The sequence below is a fragment of the Eleginops maclovinus genome, chromosome 6 (genome assembly GCF_036324505.1).
Source record: "Eleginops maclovinus isolate JMC-PN-2008 ecotype Puerto Natales chromosome 6, JC_Emac_rtc_rv5, whole genome shotgun sequence".
NCBI lineage: Eukaryota > Metazoa > Chordata > Actinopteri > Perciformes > Eleginopidae > Eleginops > Eleginops maclovinus.
In genome coordinates this window covers 15,350,234-15,365,022 of record NC_086354.1, presented here as the reverse complement: position 1 = coordinate 15,365,022, position 14,789 = coordinate 15,350,234, and the positions used below count along the sequence as shown (strand labels likewise).

The window sequence follows — 14,789 nt, the reverse complement described above, 5'->3', positions numbered from 1 at the left end:
CCCCCCCCCACACACACACACACACACACACACACATACAGATCCCTAAAACATTGACAAGTTTTAATCCTTAAAATCAAACGTGCAGTAAACAGCAATTACCTAAAGGGCTATGCGATCAAAATCTCCCACCTTAATGATCAATAGAGTCTGGCCTAGGCTACTGATTGAATTCTGCATTACTGATGAGCATGACATTTAAAAAGCATTCATCTCAAAGGAGTCTGTAGCTAAAAACAATAGAACTTTAATGAAAACAACACAGATATACAAATCAGAGTATTATGATAACAAATAGCACAACACCATTTGATAACTTCCATCTTAACTTCTAAATGAAACACTGAAAACAAAGACAACCATTAGTACACATGATAAGATAATGATAACATGTATAAGATATTCACACACAACAACGTCCGTTCTGATTTGTCTTTCTTTGCATTCCTATATCAGTCTCATTTGAATATAATGTGCAAGAGTAAGTGATTGAGATAACAGGCAAATAAATAGTGACCACGAAATTACCCTAAAATGTTGAAAACTATTGATGTTGTAATCTGAAATTGTGTGACGTGGTCTTTCATGAAGTAATTTAATTTGGACTGGAAGGACAGTTCAGTCTTCCCAATAGGACCCGTATTTTAGTTTAGTTAGTAATGATTTTATGCAGTTTCAATATTAAAGCCTTATCAGCAGTTGTGCATACATCTACCAATTTAGGCCAACAGTAATACATTAAATACATAAATAATCCCTATATAATTACAAAACACACTCATAGACATAATCTTATTACCCCAAAATAACTACATACACACAATAACAGGATAGAAAATAAAAAACATTTTTAGTCGATTACCATAAAAACAAGATAACACCTTGAACTCGATAACACCATTAACTCAAAAATTCTCATATACATTACTTGTTTCCAAGATTGACTATTTAATTTATCCAAAATAATAGGCGAGAAAATAAATAATAAAATAAAAAAACTAAATGTATAATTGATAAACGCCAACCTAATGTAAGATAAGACCACCACTAAAACTATACCACACACATGGTGAATGAACATAACAATTATGTGTAAACGTTATAACACTCTGTCATTTGGGATGGTGGTTAACATAGGGGACCCCTCTCCGTCCCAGCAGTGAAATTGGCTGTGTGACCAGTAGGGAGAGACAGTGAGATGGGCGGTGTGTAGTCTAGTGGCTGGGGCTCTGTTTGTGTTTGTGTCGGACTGGATGGGAGGGAGCAGCAGCCTCAGTACCAGGCACCGCTCTCCCTCAGTGCTGACTGGATAGATAGAGGAGGAGGCTGCTACATGCTGCCGCCACCGCTCCTGCTTTTGTCGTAGAGGGACCCTTTTTTTCACCGCGGCTACACTTGATCCAGACGGATATTCCTTTATTTTTCCCTTATTTCTTTTGTATTTTTGGTCACACGGATTTCCGAAGGGGGAGATTAAACAGTCGCGGACGCACCAATGTACTCACTACACGAGGGCAGCGGTCTGTTTCTGCTCGCGGTCTTGGCAGGACTGCAGGTAATGTAATTTCAGAGCGGAGTTACACCGGACAGTTTAGCTGCTTCTTGTTCGGTGCCCATGCTATTTGTTGAGTTACGAGTTCAGTCGAGCTGCTAGCTTTCCAAAATGCACTTTACATAGCGTGCAGTTCTGAAACATTGCCGTTAATGTACCCAAACATTCACGATAAAGTAGGTCTAGCACGTGCCGTAATCACTGGCTATTTCTTCGCTTGCGATATGCTGTGCTATCTGCCTAGCTACTACGCATATTTGAATTAATTATTCTAGCTAAAATAGTTCAAATTCGCAATGACGTAGCCTCGTCTGAGAGTTCACAATAGCTCAACCTTTTATTGTCTGAAAGTTGGGCGATACAGACCCACACGAACCGAGTGCTTATTTGGTTATATTTAGTTTAAATATAATATTTATGTAGATTGCTGCAGCGTGTCTCTGTCCCCCGGAGGGTTAATTGCCTCTCTGTTAAAATCATTATAAGCAATTATGAAAAGTAGCCTACTGTAAAGAAAAAAAGCTGGTTATGTATAGCCTAACGACATGCTATAAGGATTGTTGTTTAACCCAGAATGAAACCTGACAGTGTAATGTAATGTTTTGCGTAAATAATTGTATTTCCTTGACAATGTGGCCACTTTGTTAAAATGTATTCATTGAACAAATGGAAAAAAGCAGCCCAAGAATTAAATAATGCACTTTGGCAGCTGAAATAGTTGTTTATAAAGGATTGGTGTCTATTCATATCCAGAAATGTACATCCTGGAGCCGTTGGTGTAACGTGCTAGAACTCCAGCTCTGCTCCCCCTCCCCTCTCTTCAAGCATTTTCCATTTAAATTCCTCTGATTTAAAATGGCAAGTGGCACGGATACCCACAAAGCTCTTTTTTCAGCAGGACTGTTCTTTTTACTTTCTTTTTAGTGCATGAAACGAAATAGTGCCAGGCCTTCGTTCCTAGGAGCTGAATCAATGCTAAGGTTGTCTGATGGAGTATATTTGAACATCTGTTGTTCTCAGCTTGTGGTTCCTACTGTTAGTCATTTCTTTTTTTTGTGCACAAATCATCCTTTACCGTAATACCAGCCCCAGTGATTCACCGACTGTTTTTACTTTGCAACATCCCCATTACTCCCTGAATACTTTGTGTTGACAACCTAAGCAGAGTTTTCCCCCTTCAAAATGAGGCAAGGAAAAAGCACTTTATTGATCACAGTGATCGCCTTGCAGTTTCTTTAAACCTCAGCAGATGGTATTTCTTGTTTGTTCAGACTTTGACACATAAATGTTTATTCCCACAACAGTGGATCGTTAGCATTTACCTTTTTTTTATTGCTTTGTTCCTGTACTTCAAAGTGGAGTGTTTGTCTATAGCAGTGTGTTGATAACCGGGACAGAGTGGGAGAGTTGGTCATAACCCTACCCTGTGCCTGGGCCCCTCCAGGGGTACAAATGGAGCTTGTTCTTGCCTGGCCATTCTTTTTGGCTAATGCTTAACCCTTTTGGCCTCATTATCCTAATTGCAGGCCCTGCTATAAAAACAACAGATGCTTTTGTACAACTGTGGGGACTTCAGAACGTGACCAAGAGGTTTTTAGAGGCAACAGAGTGAATTTCTTAAGGTTGATTTATGACTCATTGTTAACCCCCCCCTTCCCCCCCAACATTACAGATAGCAGGAGAGGGCAGGGTCACCCCACCATGCAGACCAGGCTTCTCTGAAGATGTATACAAGGTTGTGATGCCAGATATCTCCGAGAAAGGACATCCCCTTTTCACCGGTAAGTGATCAAATATTCCCAGCGCTGTTTTGTCCTGGATGCGTGTTATGTCTACGTTAGTTTGAGTCTGTGTGCGTGCTTGCCTCCATGTTTTACATTTCAGGGAGGATCAGAACAAGCCTGACATATTTAAACAATTAGCCTCGGTGTAGCAGTGCTGTATTGCCAGTCGTGTAGTTTGCCTCGTAAACCAGCACAAATGTGGTTCAACTTAACTACATAGCTCCTGTCAATTCTGCTAACATGCTGTTTTTGCTTTCTAAAGCAGACATACACATGAGCATATTGTTACTTTAATGCTTTAACATACATTGTGGCTAAACTGCTGGCTTTGTCATTTAAAGTACAGGAACTTCTTTGATGGCACAGACTAGAAAGTCAATTACACAGATTTGAATGTTTGCACCACTTTAGAATTGTGTGTTGATGCATTCAACCACTCCCATCACCATATTCCTTTATTTTGCATTTGTCTTTTCTTTAATTTATAATTTCTTCAGTACAGATTTACAGGAAGTAGTTCTTCTATTTGTTAACTTCAATACTTCTAAGCATAAGAATACACACTTGAATCACATCTTTATGTATCCATTTGCAGTGTTGCACTGCTAAGCCCAGTAATAACAGCAATTTAAATACCTTTCAAAATATTTGTTACAGAGATAGTCTTTCTGTGGGAAACCCAGATGTAATAGGTGTATATATAACATCGCAAGAAAGGGAAAAATAATGATTTTATTTTTTAGCCCATTAAATTGCAGCAAGCATGACCAATACTGCCTCTTTGGAGTTTAATATTGACAAAATGAGTATGCAGCTACCATGAAAGAGTATGCAGGCCCACAGACGATAATAAAAACTGGAATATATCACCAGTGTGCTATTAGAGAGGTTAGAGCCTTGAGGTCATTTGGACCAGAAAACATTCTCACTTGTGTTGGATTTCACAGTGTGTGTCTAAAACTTGCACGTTGCCATCGGTGTGAGTCAGATAGGTGGTGGAGGAGGTAGCAATGACGAGAGAGAAGAAAAGGAGAGAGGGAAGAGAGTGTTTAGATGGGTGGGTACAGCTTTCACTGAGTTTTACCTTGTGCACAAGTTTCCGTTTGATCCTGCAGGTGATGGATTTCCCTCTGTTGGCTTGTGGATGAGCCGTGACCGGGGGTAATCAGGTTCCCTTTTGTTGCCCCCCCCCCTCACACTCACACAACCCCCTATTTTCTTTTCTCTACCCTCCCCTCCCCCAGCGAGTTGTTGCTCTGTGGAGGTTTCCTTGACAGAGAGGGGCACTCCTGTGTCATTGTAATGAAGCCGAGCTCAGCAGCGTGGGATGATGTTAATGAAACTGCATTCTCTAATGAAAAGCTCCTTTGGCATGTTTTGAAAGACAAAGCCCCCACAGTGGGGAGAGTATGCCCAAAGTTTTTCAACTTTCTTTCACCATGCTGGGTGAGGATATTGTTTTTGACCAGGAGCAGAGTTTTTTTTTTCATTCTGTAGCTGCATGTAGCGGGCTTAGTCTTTACCATTCCTTGCATTTCATTAACTTTGTCAATTAAGCCCTGAAAAGTCTTCCATAATGAATACAAATGCATGGGATAATCATGTTTTTGACTATACCTGAAAGTCTCAACATGTTCCAACCGAATGCATAGTGTTGGTCATGTGACAAACAACCCAGTCAGCTAATTCCAGTATGCAAAAACTCCTCATGTTATTGGTTTGTAGCTCAGATGAAAGAGGACCTGCTCGAATATCTGTGTAATAGTATCCGTACATTGTGTTAGGTGTCAGTAATATGAGTCCTTTGTTCGTATTGTATTGCTTTTGACCCCCGTGTACTGTATGCATGAGACGCAGCCAGAGTGAGCTGTTAGATATCTTTGTCCCATCTAATTGCAGTCTCCCTTTTTGTTATTGATCAAGAGAATACACATTCTCTGTGGTCTGTAAACCCTGGAAATGGGGGAGAGGGGCAGTTCAAATGTAAACGGTCGACATTGTATGTGCTAAATTAAAAACATCCTGTGGATTTGATGGTATCTATTATGGCTTTCCATTTAACATAGTTATTATATTTTATGATTTAATCACATTAGCAGCGGCATAGAGTAGACTTTAACTGTTGGTTGGCCAAGTGACGCCCCATTGATTTTCAATAGATTTGTTCAAATGTGTTCCTTTAAAGTTCCTTGGCAGAGCAGCAAAGAGAAAAAGCCAGGAAGGACAATTATTCTTATATGAGAACTCATCTCCAATGATCCATTAAAGGGAGGTTACACTCATTGTTGCAGACACAAAACCAAATCAGTATTAGGGGGTTACCCACTGTTTACTCTGCGCCGGCAATTTGACCTTGCTTTTAACGTTGGAATATTTGCTCTGGCCTGATACTGAGAGGAGAGAAACGACCAAACATAGTTATTTATTATCAGACCATCGTACGAACGAAAGGAGCCTTTAAACACGCGTGTGCAGCGTTATCTTGTTTAGTCACCTAATAAAGTAACATGTTTTACAAAATTGCATTTAATTTCAGATAGCCTGCAGCTGTGGGGGGTTTGCCTTTGGGTGTCTAATGGAATTCTGGTGGCTTCTGAGAGCTGACACACATTGCAGTTTTTTTTTTTAAGATGAGGCCTTTATAGCCGGGTGGCAAAGTGAGTCAGTCAGAGCATTATTCAGCAGAGGTTTCCCTCCCTAAAAACTGGGTTAATGAAAAGCCCAAAAGCCTAATTGGGCCTAATACACTCTCTCATGCTGCTGTTCTGCCGTCCCCACCCCCAACATGTATCCTGCTTTCATTTTTCTTCCCTCCACTTCACACCCCTGTTTCTTCCTTTTCCTCACAATTAAGGGGAGTACGTCTTGAGTCTGCTTTAGCCTTGGTTCAAGTGCTTTAAATGTGAGCGTGCCAAGAGAGTCAGGGGATAAGGCTCCACAAAGGAGGGAGGGGGGGATTTACAGTTGACCAGTTTAATAATGTGATTGGAACAATTAGTGTCAACGTCGGCAATGAGAACATGAACTGGAAAGCGCGTTCGGGTTATATATCTCTGAATCTTCAGTTAATCCATCATTAGGTGTAATTACGTCTCTCTGCTGTGTTTGTTTAAGACGAACCTTTTAAACAAACTAAATTTCACCCTTTTGACAAGAAAAACATGCTATTCATGAAATCCTGAGTGCTACTCCGACTGAACCCATTTTTATGTTGTTCTGGTTCTCTACGCTCTGTTAAGATCCTGATGGCCCTGGGTACAGCTGGGGCCACTCACATGTGTTTAAGGGGCCCCAGTGTTTGGTGAGACATGACCCTGCTCGACCCTCTCCTGTAAACTGGGCCAAGTGCTCAGCAACGTACTCAACCCTTTCCCCTGCTCTCAGAGTGGTGATCAGGCTGGTGGGGGTTTCCTGGTAGGGTATATATGAATGAAAGACCAGCCCAAAGGGGTCCCTGACCCGTCACTAGGGGGGCTACCTTACCTCATGTTGTTCTGACCTAGCAAGTTGGTCATCTATCACTCGGGGGAAACGGACAAAGGCACATTTTGAGAAGTCCAGGTTGTCAGGTTAGTATAGCAAGTTGGATAGTATCTCACAGCCCTGATGATACCTGCCAGGAACTATAAGGGACTTTAAATGCAATTTAGCGCTGTTGCTTATTTAAAAAATCATTATAGGTTGATACCTTTACTGAAAAGCCTGGAATAGGCTATCTGCTGAAGCCTAGTGTCATAAAAAAAAAAAAATCTGCCATCAATATTCTTGTGTTTGAGGTGTATGGGGTCTGGCTTGATGTCTGTGCGAATCCTGAATAATTCAGCAGTCAAACACGACTTTCTTAATATTCAAATCCCTGTTCGAGTTGACTTCCACGAGCACAGAGGAGCTAGCAGATGAGAAAAATCAAGAGCATCATGAGACATTGTGAAGCTTTTTAATTGTATAGCAACTGCGGCGCGTTTCACATATTCTCTTTGTCATTTTGCGACATCAATAGCAACCCCTCCATCCTTCTCTTTTTAGTGGGGTTCAAACTCCAGCTCTGCTTTATTTGTACTAGCACTAGCAGCAGCTTCAGCTCACGTTTGTTAGTAAGAGCAGACCGTTGCTCCCCTACCCCCTTCTTTTTTTTGTTCAGGAAGTGAATCAATGAATCCAGGGTCTTTGTTTTCAGTGATCAATATGTTGAATTGAAGGCCGCGCTTCAATTCCCATCTAAAGCATCGCTGGCTGGAGTTGAATTTGTTTTATTCTTCATTGTTTGTCAGCCTTCATACGTTTCTTTTCATCCCATCACTGTCTTATTTTTTTTCCTGGGAGCGCCATGGCCTAGATAACCACCACATATTGTGACAACAGATTGAATTTTGGCACTGCATGGTTTTTGGGAAGTTAACTCTGGTGCAGTTGGCCTCCGGGTCTTACAAGGAAGCAGAGCTGGTTGAGTGCTAGCATTGGGGTCGCCACAACTCTTTGTCACAGTTGCACTCCTAAGGCCATATCGTAAAAAAAATAATTGATAGTGTTAGCATATTAAAACAAGTGCACCCGTCTGTGGCTAATTTGTGTGTGTGCTTTGTGAGCCTGCTGGGTGGCACGACAGAATAACGCATATATTATTCATGCCTGACCTTTTTAGGCTCTAGGTTCTTAACTAAACCAAATGGTAGTCTGAATATAATCCCTCCATATTCGGAGGCAGACGGATTCTTCAGAAATGACTTCATGTAGAGAATGTATTTTGTAGGACTGACATTATCCTGATGGCTTTTCATCACCTCCCTTCATATCGCTCTTATCAGCCACAGGCCCTGCCCTCTGCCATCCGCGCCTAACAGTGTGTGGCTCTGACATTGGACAGGAGTTAAGGTGTCCCTCTCTCGTGCCTGTGTGAATATGCGAGGGGGCGGGGGGGTTGTCCTTGGCATATAATTAGCTTGTTCAACTCAGACAGACGGCTCTCGGTTATGTTGTTGAAAGGCAGCTCCTGGTAACTTCCATAACTAGCTGTTGGTAAAGGTTAATTCACCTGCATTTATCAACAACATCTGACTGAAAACCCGCAGCCACACCTCGTGCTGTGAAATCTGACTGCGACTCGTTAAATGTAAACTGTCATTTATTTTTCACAAGGTTTCATGTAGCTACGTTTGCCAAATCAAAGTGTCATTGCCCATCATGATCTACAGATGCTGGAACCAGATGTGAAAAGCAGAACCTCTCTGCTGCCTCACAGTCATGTGAAGGTTGGACGGATTTTATAGGTTATTTGGTTCTAGATCCCACCTGCGCCCCTCCATCCGTAATGCTGTATTGCTAAGGCTTTAAAATTGATGTGTGTGCTTCCATCTAATAGACTGTCAAAAGAGGAAATTTATTTATTCTTCTAAAACAATCCCTTCCTGTTTGCAGTTGGTTGTGACATGAGAGGGAGCAGCGATCATTCTTAGTGATTGTGGTGTCGTGTAACCGGCAGGCTGATTCTGATGTGGTTTATTTAATGTGAAGACACCCAGGAAGTGCATAAGATGACCCCACTATGTAATGAGGCCGCTTATAAATAGCCGTATTGACCTGGCTTTCTGCATATATGCCTTCTTATAACTAGGCTGAAGTGAAATGCCAGAACAAGTGTCGAGTAGGAAAATGCCAGCTTGCACAAGGAAGACAATACATCAGCACTATGGAGTGAATTGTTTACTTTTCTCGGGACTGATTTGTGGATTTCAGTGCCATTTTTCTTCTGAGGGACAGCCTTTTTTTGGCTGCTTGAGCATACAGCTCCATATCTCTTTCTCAGATCCTGTCTCTACAAAGAGGGTTCTGTTTGCCGTGCTGCCCCAACTGTTTATTGTGCAATACCCCCACTCTGTTTTTCTCCCTGCCCTGTTTGTTTTTCGCATTACGTTGAGACAGATTAGAGCCAAAAGAGTTTTGGCTTCACATTTTACATCGGCAGACCTATCCACAACTTTCTGTTTCTAGTTCAACCTTTTGTTCTTAAGGCAAAACGTTCAGCTTCAGCTTTGTTCCTTTCAGACAAGAATGCATTCACTTGCTGCCCAGATGTAAATCAAACAGCATTGAGTGACAACAGGCATACACAACGTCTCTGTGTGCCGGGTCAGACCGGGAAGCTAATACTCAAATTAATATATTAATGAGAGCAAATGGAAAAAAAATAAATACACCCAGCCTTGTGTTTAGCCTTTTTTTGTGACATATAGCTCACATTTTCAAACCTCATGCTGTGTTCAAGAGACTACATGAATCGGCACGCCATTATTCCTCGGCCAACAAAAGAGGAATTTGAAGCAGGGACACGCTAATTGACCCAGATACTGTAGCCATGTTCACAAAAGCCAATATCCTGCCTGAGAAGAGACGTCTACCTCCTGCGGGCCACGCCAACTATTGTGTTCCGGCGGGGGCTTCAATTTCAACGCACCAGCGCCTCTTTTGGACACTAGCCTCTGACGAGTTGCTAGGTCATATAACGAGACATCCTCCATGCATCCTCCTTTTTATCAGGCTTTCTATCACCTACACCACTCCCTTCCCCCCCTACCTCACGAGAGGCTGAAGATGGAGGAGCTCCCCTGGCTCTTTACAATGATTGATGTGACTTAATTGAGTAATGCAAGGACAGTTCTGCTGCATTTAGTCCCTTATTCTAGAACTGAGTTTGCTTCTGGAAGTGACCTTGGTTGCTTCATGGCTTCAGTCATGAGTGTGATGTGCGATTTTAGTGCTTTTGGTAATCATTTTTGATAGATGGCTATCTGGAGGTGTTGTAGAGCTTGAGCTTTTTTTGATAGTTTTTCATGTTGTGCGTCTGTCGAGATTTAAAGTCTCATTGTCTATTCATCAAACAAGCCTGTCCAACAAAATAAAGAATATATTTGTACTTTTTATTAACAGTAAATGAATATTTTAATTTAATCTTGCCTGGATTGGTGATTAGGAACCTTACATAACCGTCCGCCCCCCAAACTGCGTGCTCATCAGATAAGCATATGTAGCACGCTATATTACTTGTCTCCAGTGATCTACTGTTACCAAGCCGTGCTGACACCAGTGTCTGCCGCCACCACACGAGTATTATGATTGACCTGCAGCAATTTCTAGTCTCCATTTGAGTGCACACTATGGCAGTAAGCAACATATCGCTCTGTGGCCTGCGATGTCTGAGTTTATATTATCTCTGCCTCTGTCGATATTTACTGAGGCATTAAAGAGCGGGCAGCATGTCGCCACTTAATTTCCTGTAGCACTGCCGGCTCAGCAGGACAGGGGCTAGGGGGTTGATTCTTACTGAGGGGTATAACTGCTGCTACAAGATAAAGGTCTGCTAATTTATCCGAGTCTGACTGAGTCTGCACAAATGATGTGGATAACACAAAGGCATATGGCATAACAGTTTGATTGTGGTTTTGATTTGATTTGATTTTGTTGTAAATTACTTCCTGCCTCAAGTTGTGAGCACAAAGCACAGAGTTGTGGAGACAATGGTTGCATTACTACTTGCCAGAGTCGGCAGTGTTCATTAATTAAGTTGCTCTAAATCAAGACAGCAAGACTCCATAACAAAAGTCACAACAATTTTATGTCTTCACTTTTTTCTTACTTTTCTCTGGCTCTCTGCCACTTTAGCCTTGGCAGGTTTTTGTGCGTGTGTGAGGTTTTGAGGCGAGAGAAGCTGTCCATTAGAGCTGCATGATTAATTGTAATGGAATCAATATTAACATTCATAACTCTGAAATCATATTCGTACATGACAATGATTGTTGCAGCGTTTGGATAAGCAGGAGATCAGTGCAGTAAGCCACACTCTCCTAATTGCTCCCTAAATTGCTAATTGGGATCAAAATGATTCAAAGAAAGGAAAACACGATGGGGTGGAAGAGGAAAATCTAATACTATTTGACATAAACATGCTTACAGTATTTTAAAATAAGGTTACTACTTTCGATGATACGATGATGACATGATCAGTTCAGATTGCCAGGGTGCTCTGGCACCAATGAGTCCTTACAGTCTCGGGTTTGAACCCATTTCTGCAATTCTTCCTCGTTCCGTCTCCCTTCCCTCTCTGTCTTCAGCCGTACTGAATACTACAGCCCCCCCAAAAAAGAATACCAAAAAAGCGCAGTGCAAGCAAATCTTGGTTGCATCATTTGAAGCTAACACCGCCAAATGTGTTCAATGTGATGAAGCGATCAAGGCCCTGGAAACTAGCAGAACATATCTGCTGCCTGGAGGATCTAATCTCTTGGTGCTTTGCGGATAAAAAAAGGCAGTCTCAACAAAACTTTCAAGGTAGAACATTTTTGGGGGTCATGTAGCATTCCTTTGCTATTGTTGCTACTTTCTGGTACATTTCATGTGTCCATAAGAAATAGTATGGTTTATATTATCCCCATTACAAAGATGTCTTTAAAGGTCTCCTATTATGCTATATTTGAACAATATATTGTAGGGCCATATCTATACAAAACCTGTCTGTAAAGTGTTTTTTTCTCAAGATACCAAACAGATCACCCATTGTAGCATGCCTCATCCCCCTCTATTTCAGCCCTGTTCCTGAAGTGCTGATTCTGTCACTGTCACTTTAAATTTGAGCGTAGTTGAAGCTGGCCACGCCCCTTTAGAGCGTCATGCAGCTCTCTGTCTGAAGAAATAGGTTCTAAACGGGAAAACTCTGCTAAACGCTGCCGTGATTAAACCCCACATTATCTTCAAAACCACTTCAAGCATTATTTCTGAAACACTTCTCAATGTTTACCACTAGAACAGTGACATTATATTATATATACAACAATTCTAAGTCCCTCCTGCAGACATCCTGCTGAACACACAGATACAGAGACGATAGGTTGGGACATGTCACGTGGGCGGGACGTTGCCAGGAGTTCAATGTAAAGCCAGCCCACGTTCGGTTATCATGTCATAATCGAAGCAAATCTGGATCAGCTCATTTGTAACCCCGTTTTTAGAGATGTGGGTAATGAGGAAAAGAGAGAGGGTTGTATTTTCTGACACTTTGTGAGTCTCCTTACATACCGGGGACACATTTATGTATAAAAGACATCAAAAAGTGCTGGCTCTAATGCCTTTTTTGGTTTATGTCTTAACTGAATGCTTGGCAACACTAACAAAGGTTTCGAAATGTTTACCAGCATCCCACCTACCTTCTCTCTGATTCCACCCTATTGTGAGACGCTCAATCTTCTGTAGGTCCGGTGTCTGCCCTTCACTCTCACACTAAGTGTTCTAAGCACTGTGACCTTTGTAGAAGATAAGCTTCCCTCGGCTGACTTGAAGAGTTTGGAATAACGGCCTCAACCATTAATTTATAGCATTGCTAACCATATGAGGGCTATGAGCCAAGGTTATTGACCTTTCACGCCTGTCACTAGTGATAGAGCGAGCCAGGCCCAGGAGGAAAATGAATTGAGCTTATTAAGAAGCTTGGCTTTGAATCAAACTGAGGGGCAACTTAATTTTCCTGTGTTCTATTCCATTCAAATCATTACTTTTCTTTACACCGTTTGACCAATTGTCTTCTGCCAAAGAATGGAGAGCGCATGCAGCAGCGGTTGAATCATAATGCTGCCGTGAATCTGTCTTGGAGGGATCAGGGTGCATCGCGTGAAGGATTAATACTTAGAGCACAAAACACATTACAGCAGTACATCCTCAAATGAGGTCATTATTATCAGATGAAGGATTTCGTAGACTCAGAATCACTCATCGAAAATGATGTTGCAAAGGCGACTTTTACTTAACCAACTTTGCAAATCTTTATGGGTCTTAGCTTGTGATTAATTTCCACATTTCTAGCTGTAAGACAAAAAAAGAAAGCAGAATGGGTAGAAACCCATTTGAATAGCAACTAAAGAATGCTGTGTGGACTGCAGAGAAACAGAAACACAGAGAGAGAGAGAAGATTGAGCATGTTATTTCCCGCTGTCCTCCCTCAGAGCTTCTAGCCTGTACAAACCTGGTGGGAGGAAAGGGAGGCATGCATTTATATTGGATCAACATGGTATGATGTTATTTTTCCAGCTCCACTACTTGTGTTTATAATCATACCAGGTCCCTTATGGGGGTTCAACCAAAAGCATTGTTATTGACTCTGGAGAAGCTTATCTCCGCCCGATACATTGTTTGTACGTAGGACCACAATCACATCCCAGTGGAAATAAGCAATAAAACCAGCACCATAAATGCGTTTTTTGTTATTAGAGAACGTCCCTGGTGAGGTCCAACTTAAAGGACATTTTTAATATCATACATTAGTTCCAATCATACAAATATATCACATATATTTCAAGTGGGCTTATAACCTCATAGAGAACAAGGACACAGGCAGAGCCCCTGACGCAGCCCTCCTCTAGTATTCATTCAGAAGAGCCTGTTGAATTTTTCAAGTGTTTGTTTATTTGCAGCAAGATAGCCAGAGGATGAGGTAAAAGAACTAATGCATGAGAATTGTGTGCGCTTGAGAGAGGGGGGTGGGGGGACTGATTTGCATGCTGGGGTGGACTACTTATAAAAATGTACTGTATAAAATGGGAAAAAGTATTATCTTTGCCGGTCAGTAACAGGGGTATGTAACAGTGGGAGGGCTATTTTGGACTTTAAAAGCTCCATATCGCAAAAAGCTTATACCTCGAGCAAGGACAGTGGGTGCCAGATGATTGGGGGGGGATCATATGCACCCAGCATATGATGCACCCAGCATATGATCGCACTGCAGCCAAATATGGTTGTCACTCTAAAGATTAAGTTCAAACACAGTTCAATCACAAAAGAGTATGACCAACAAACAGGCAAAAAGAATACTTGAGATTTCCTGGCTGAATTGGATTGTGTGTGGATAGTCGAACTGAAACATTGGACAACTAGAAGTCAGCCACATCGCAGTCATAGTCAGCCTTTTTTTAACACTCTACCCCTTCCTCTTTGAGGTTGGAGTGGCTTTTTTCCGCGCTAGATGCCGGTTACTCAGAGAGATGAGGTGTTACATCCTCATATTTAATCCAGACGATGCCTTTCCACTGCTTTTTGCTCCCAGTGTGAGCCACTTTACGGTCTTGGACCAAATGTTGCACTTCACACTGAGAACGTTTCTTAAAGCTAGTAAATTTGTCAGGAGGAAAAGCACATCAAGTCAGTGTTGGTTTATCACAAGCTGATGGAGAAAATTACACCTTTGCTGGTTCGAGCAATCAAGCCAAGCTGAAGAAAAAAAAAATCAGATAGCTAGTGTGGGCACCTTTTTACGGTCGGAACAGATGTTGCCGTGGTTACAGATGTTAGTAAGAGTACACTATTACAATTTTCCTGTTTGCTCGTTGCGCCCTGCTGAAGTAAGTCCTTTAAAATGCATGTAAGTTTGAAATAGAGCTGTCAATCACACATTCAGTAAGAATACTGCTGCCCTT

General features: G+C 41.7%; 1 protein-coding gene across 1 annotated transcript in view; it reads left to right on the top strand.

Moving 5' to 3' along the window:
• The first annotated feature begins 1,269 nt into the window (after positions 1–1,269).
• Positions 1,270–14,789, top strand: part of cdh2 (cadherin 2, type 1, N-cadherin (neuronal)) — a 56,613-nt gene continuing 43,093 nt past the window's right edge. The window contains exons 1-2 of the mRNA XM_063886421.1: positions 1,270–1,555; positions 3,225–3,333. Of these exons, the coding sequence (XP_063742491.1) occupies positions 1,496–1,555; positions 3,225–3,333 (169 nt within the window). The 5' untranslated portion in view covers positions 1,270–1,495. The remainder of the gene's footprint in view (positions 1,556–3,224; positions 3,334–14,789) is intronic.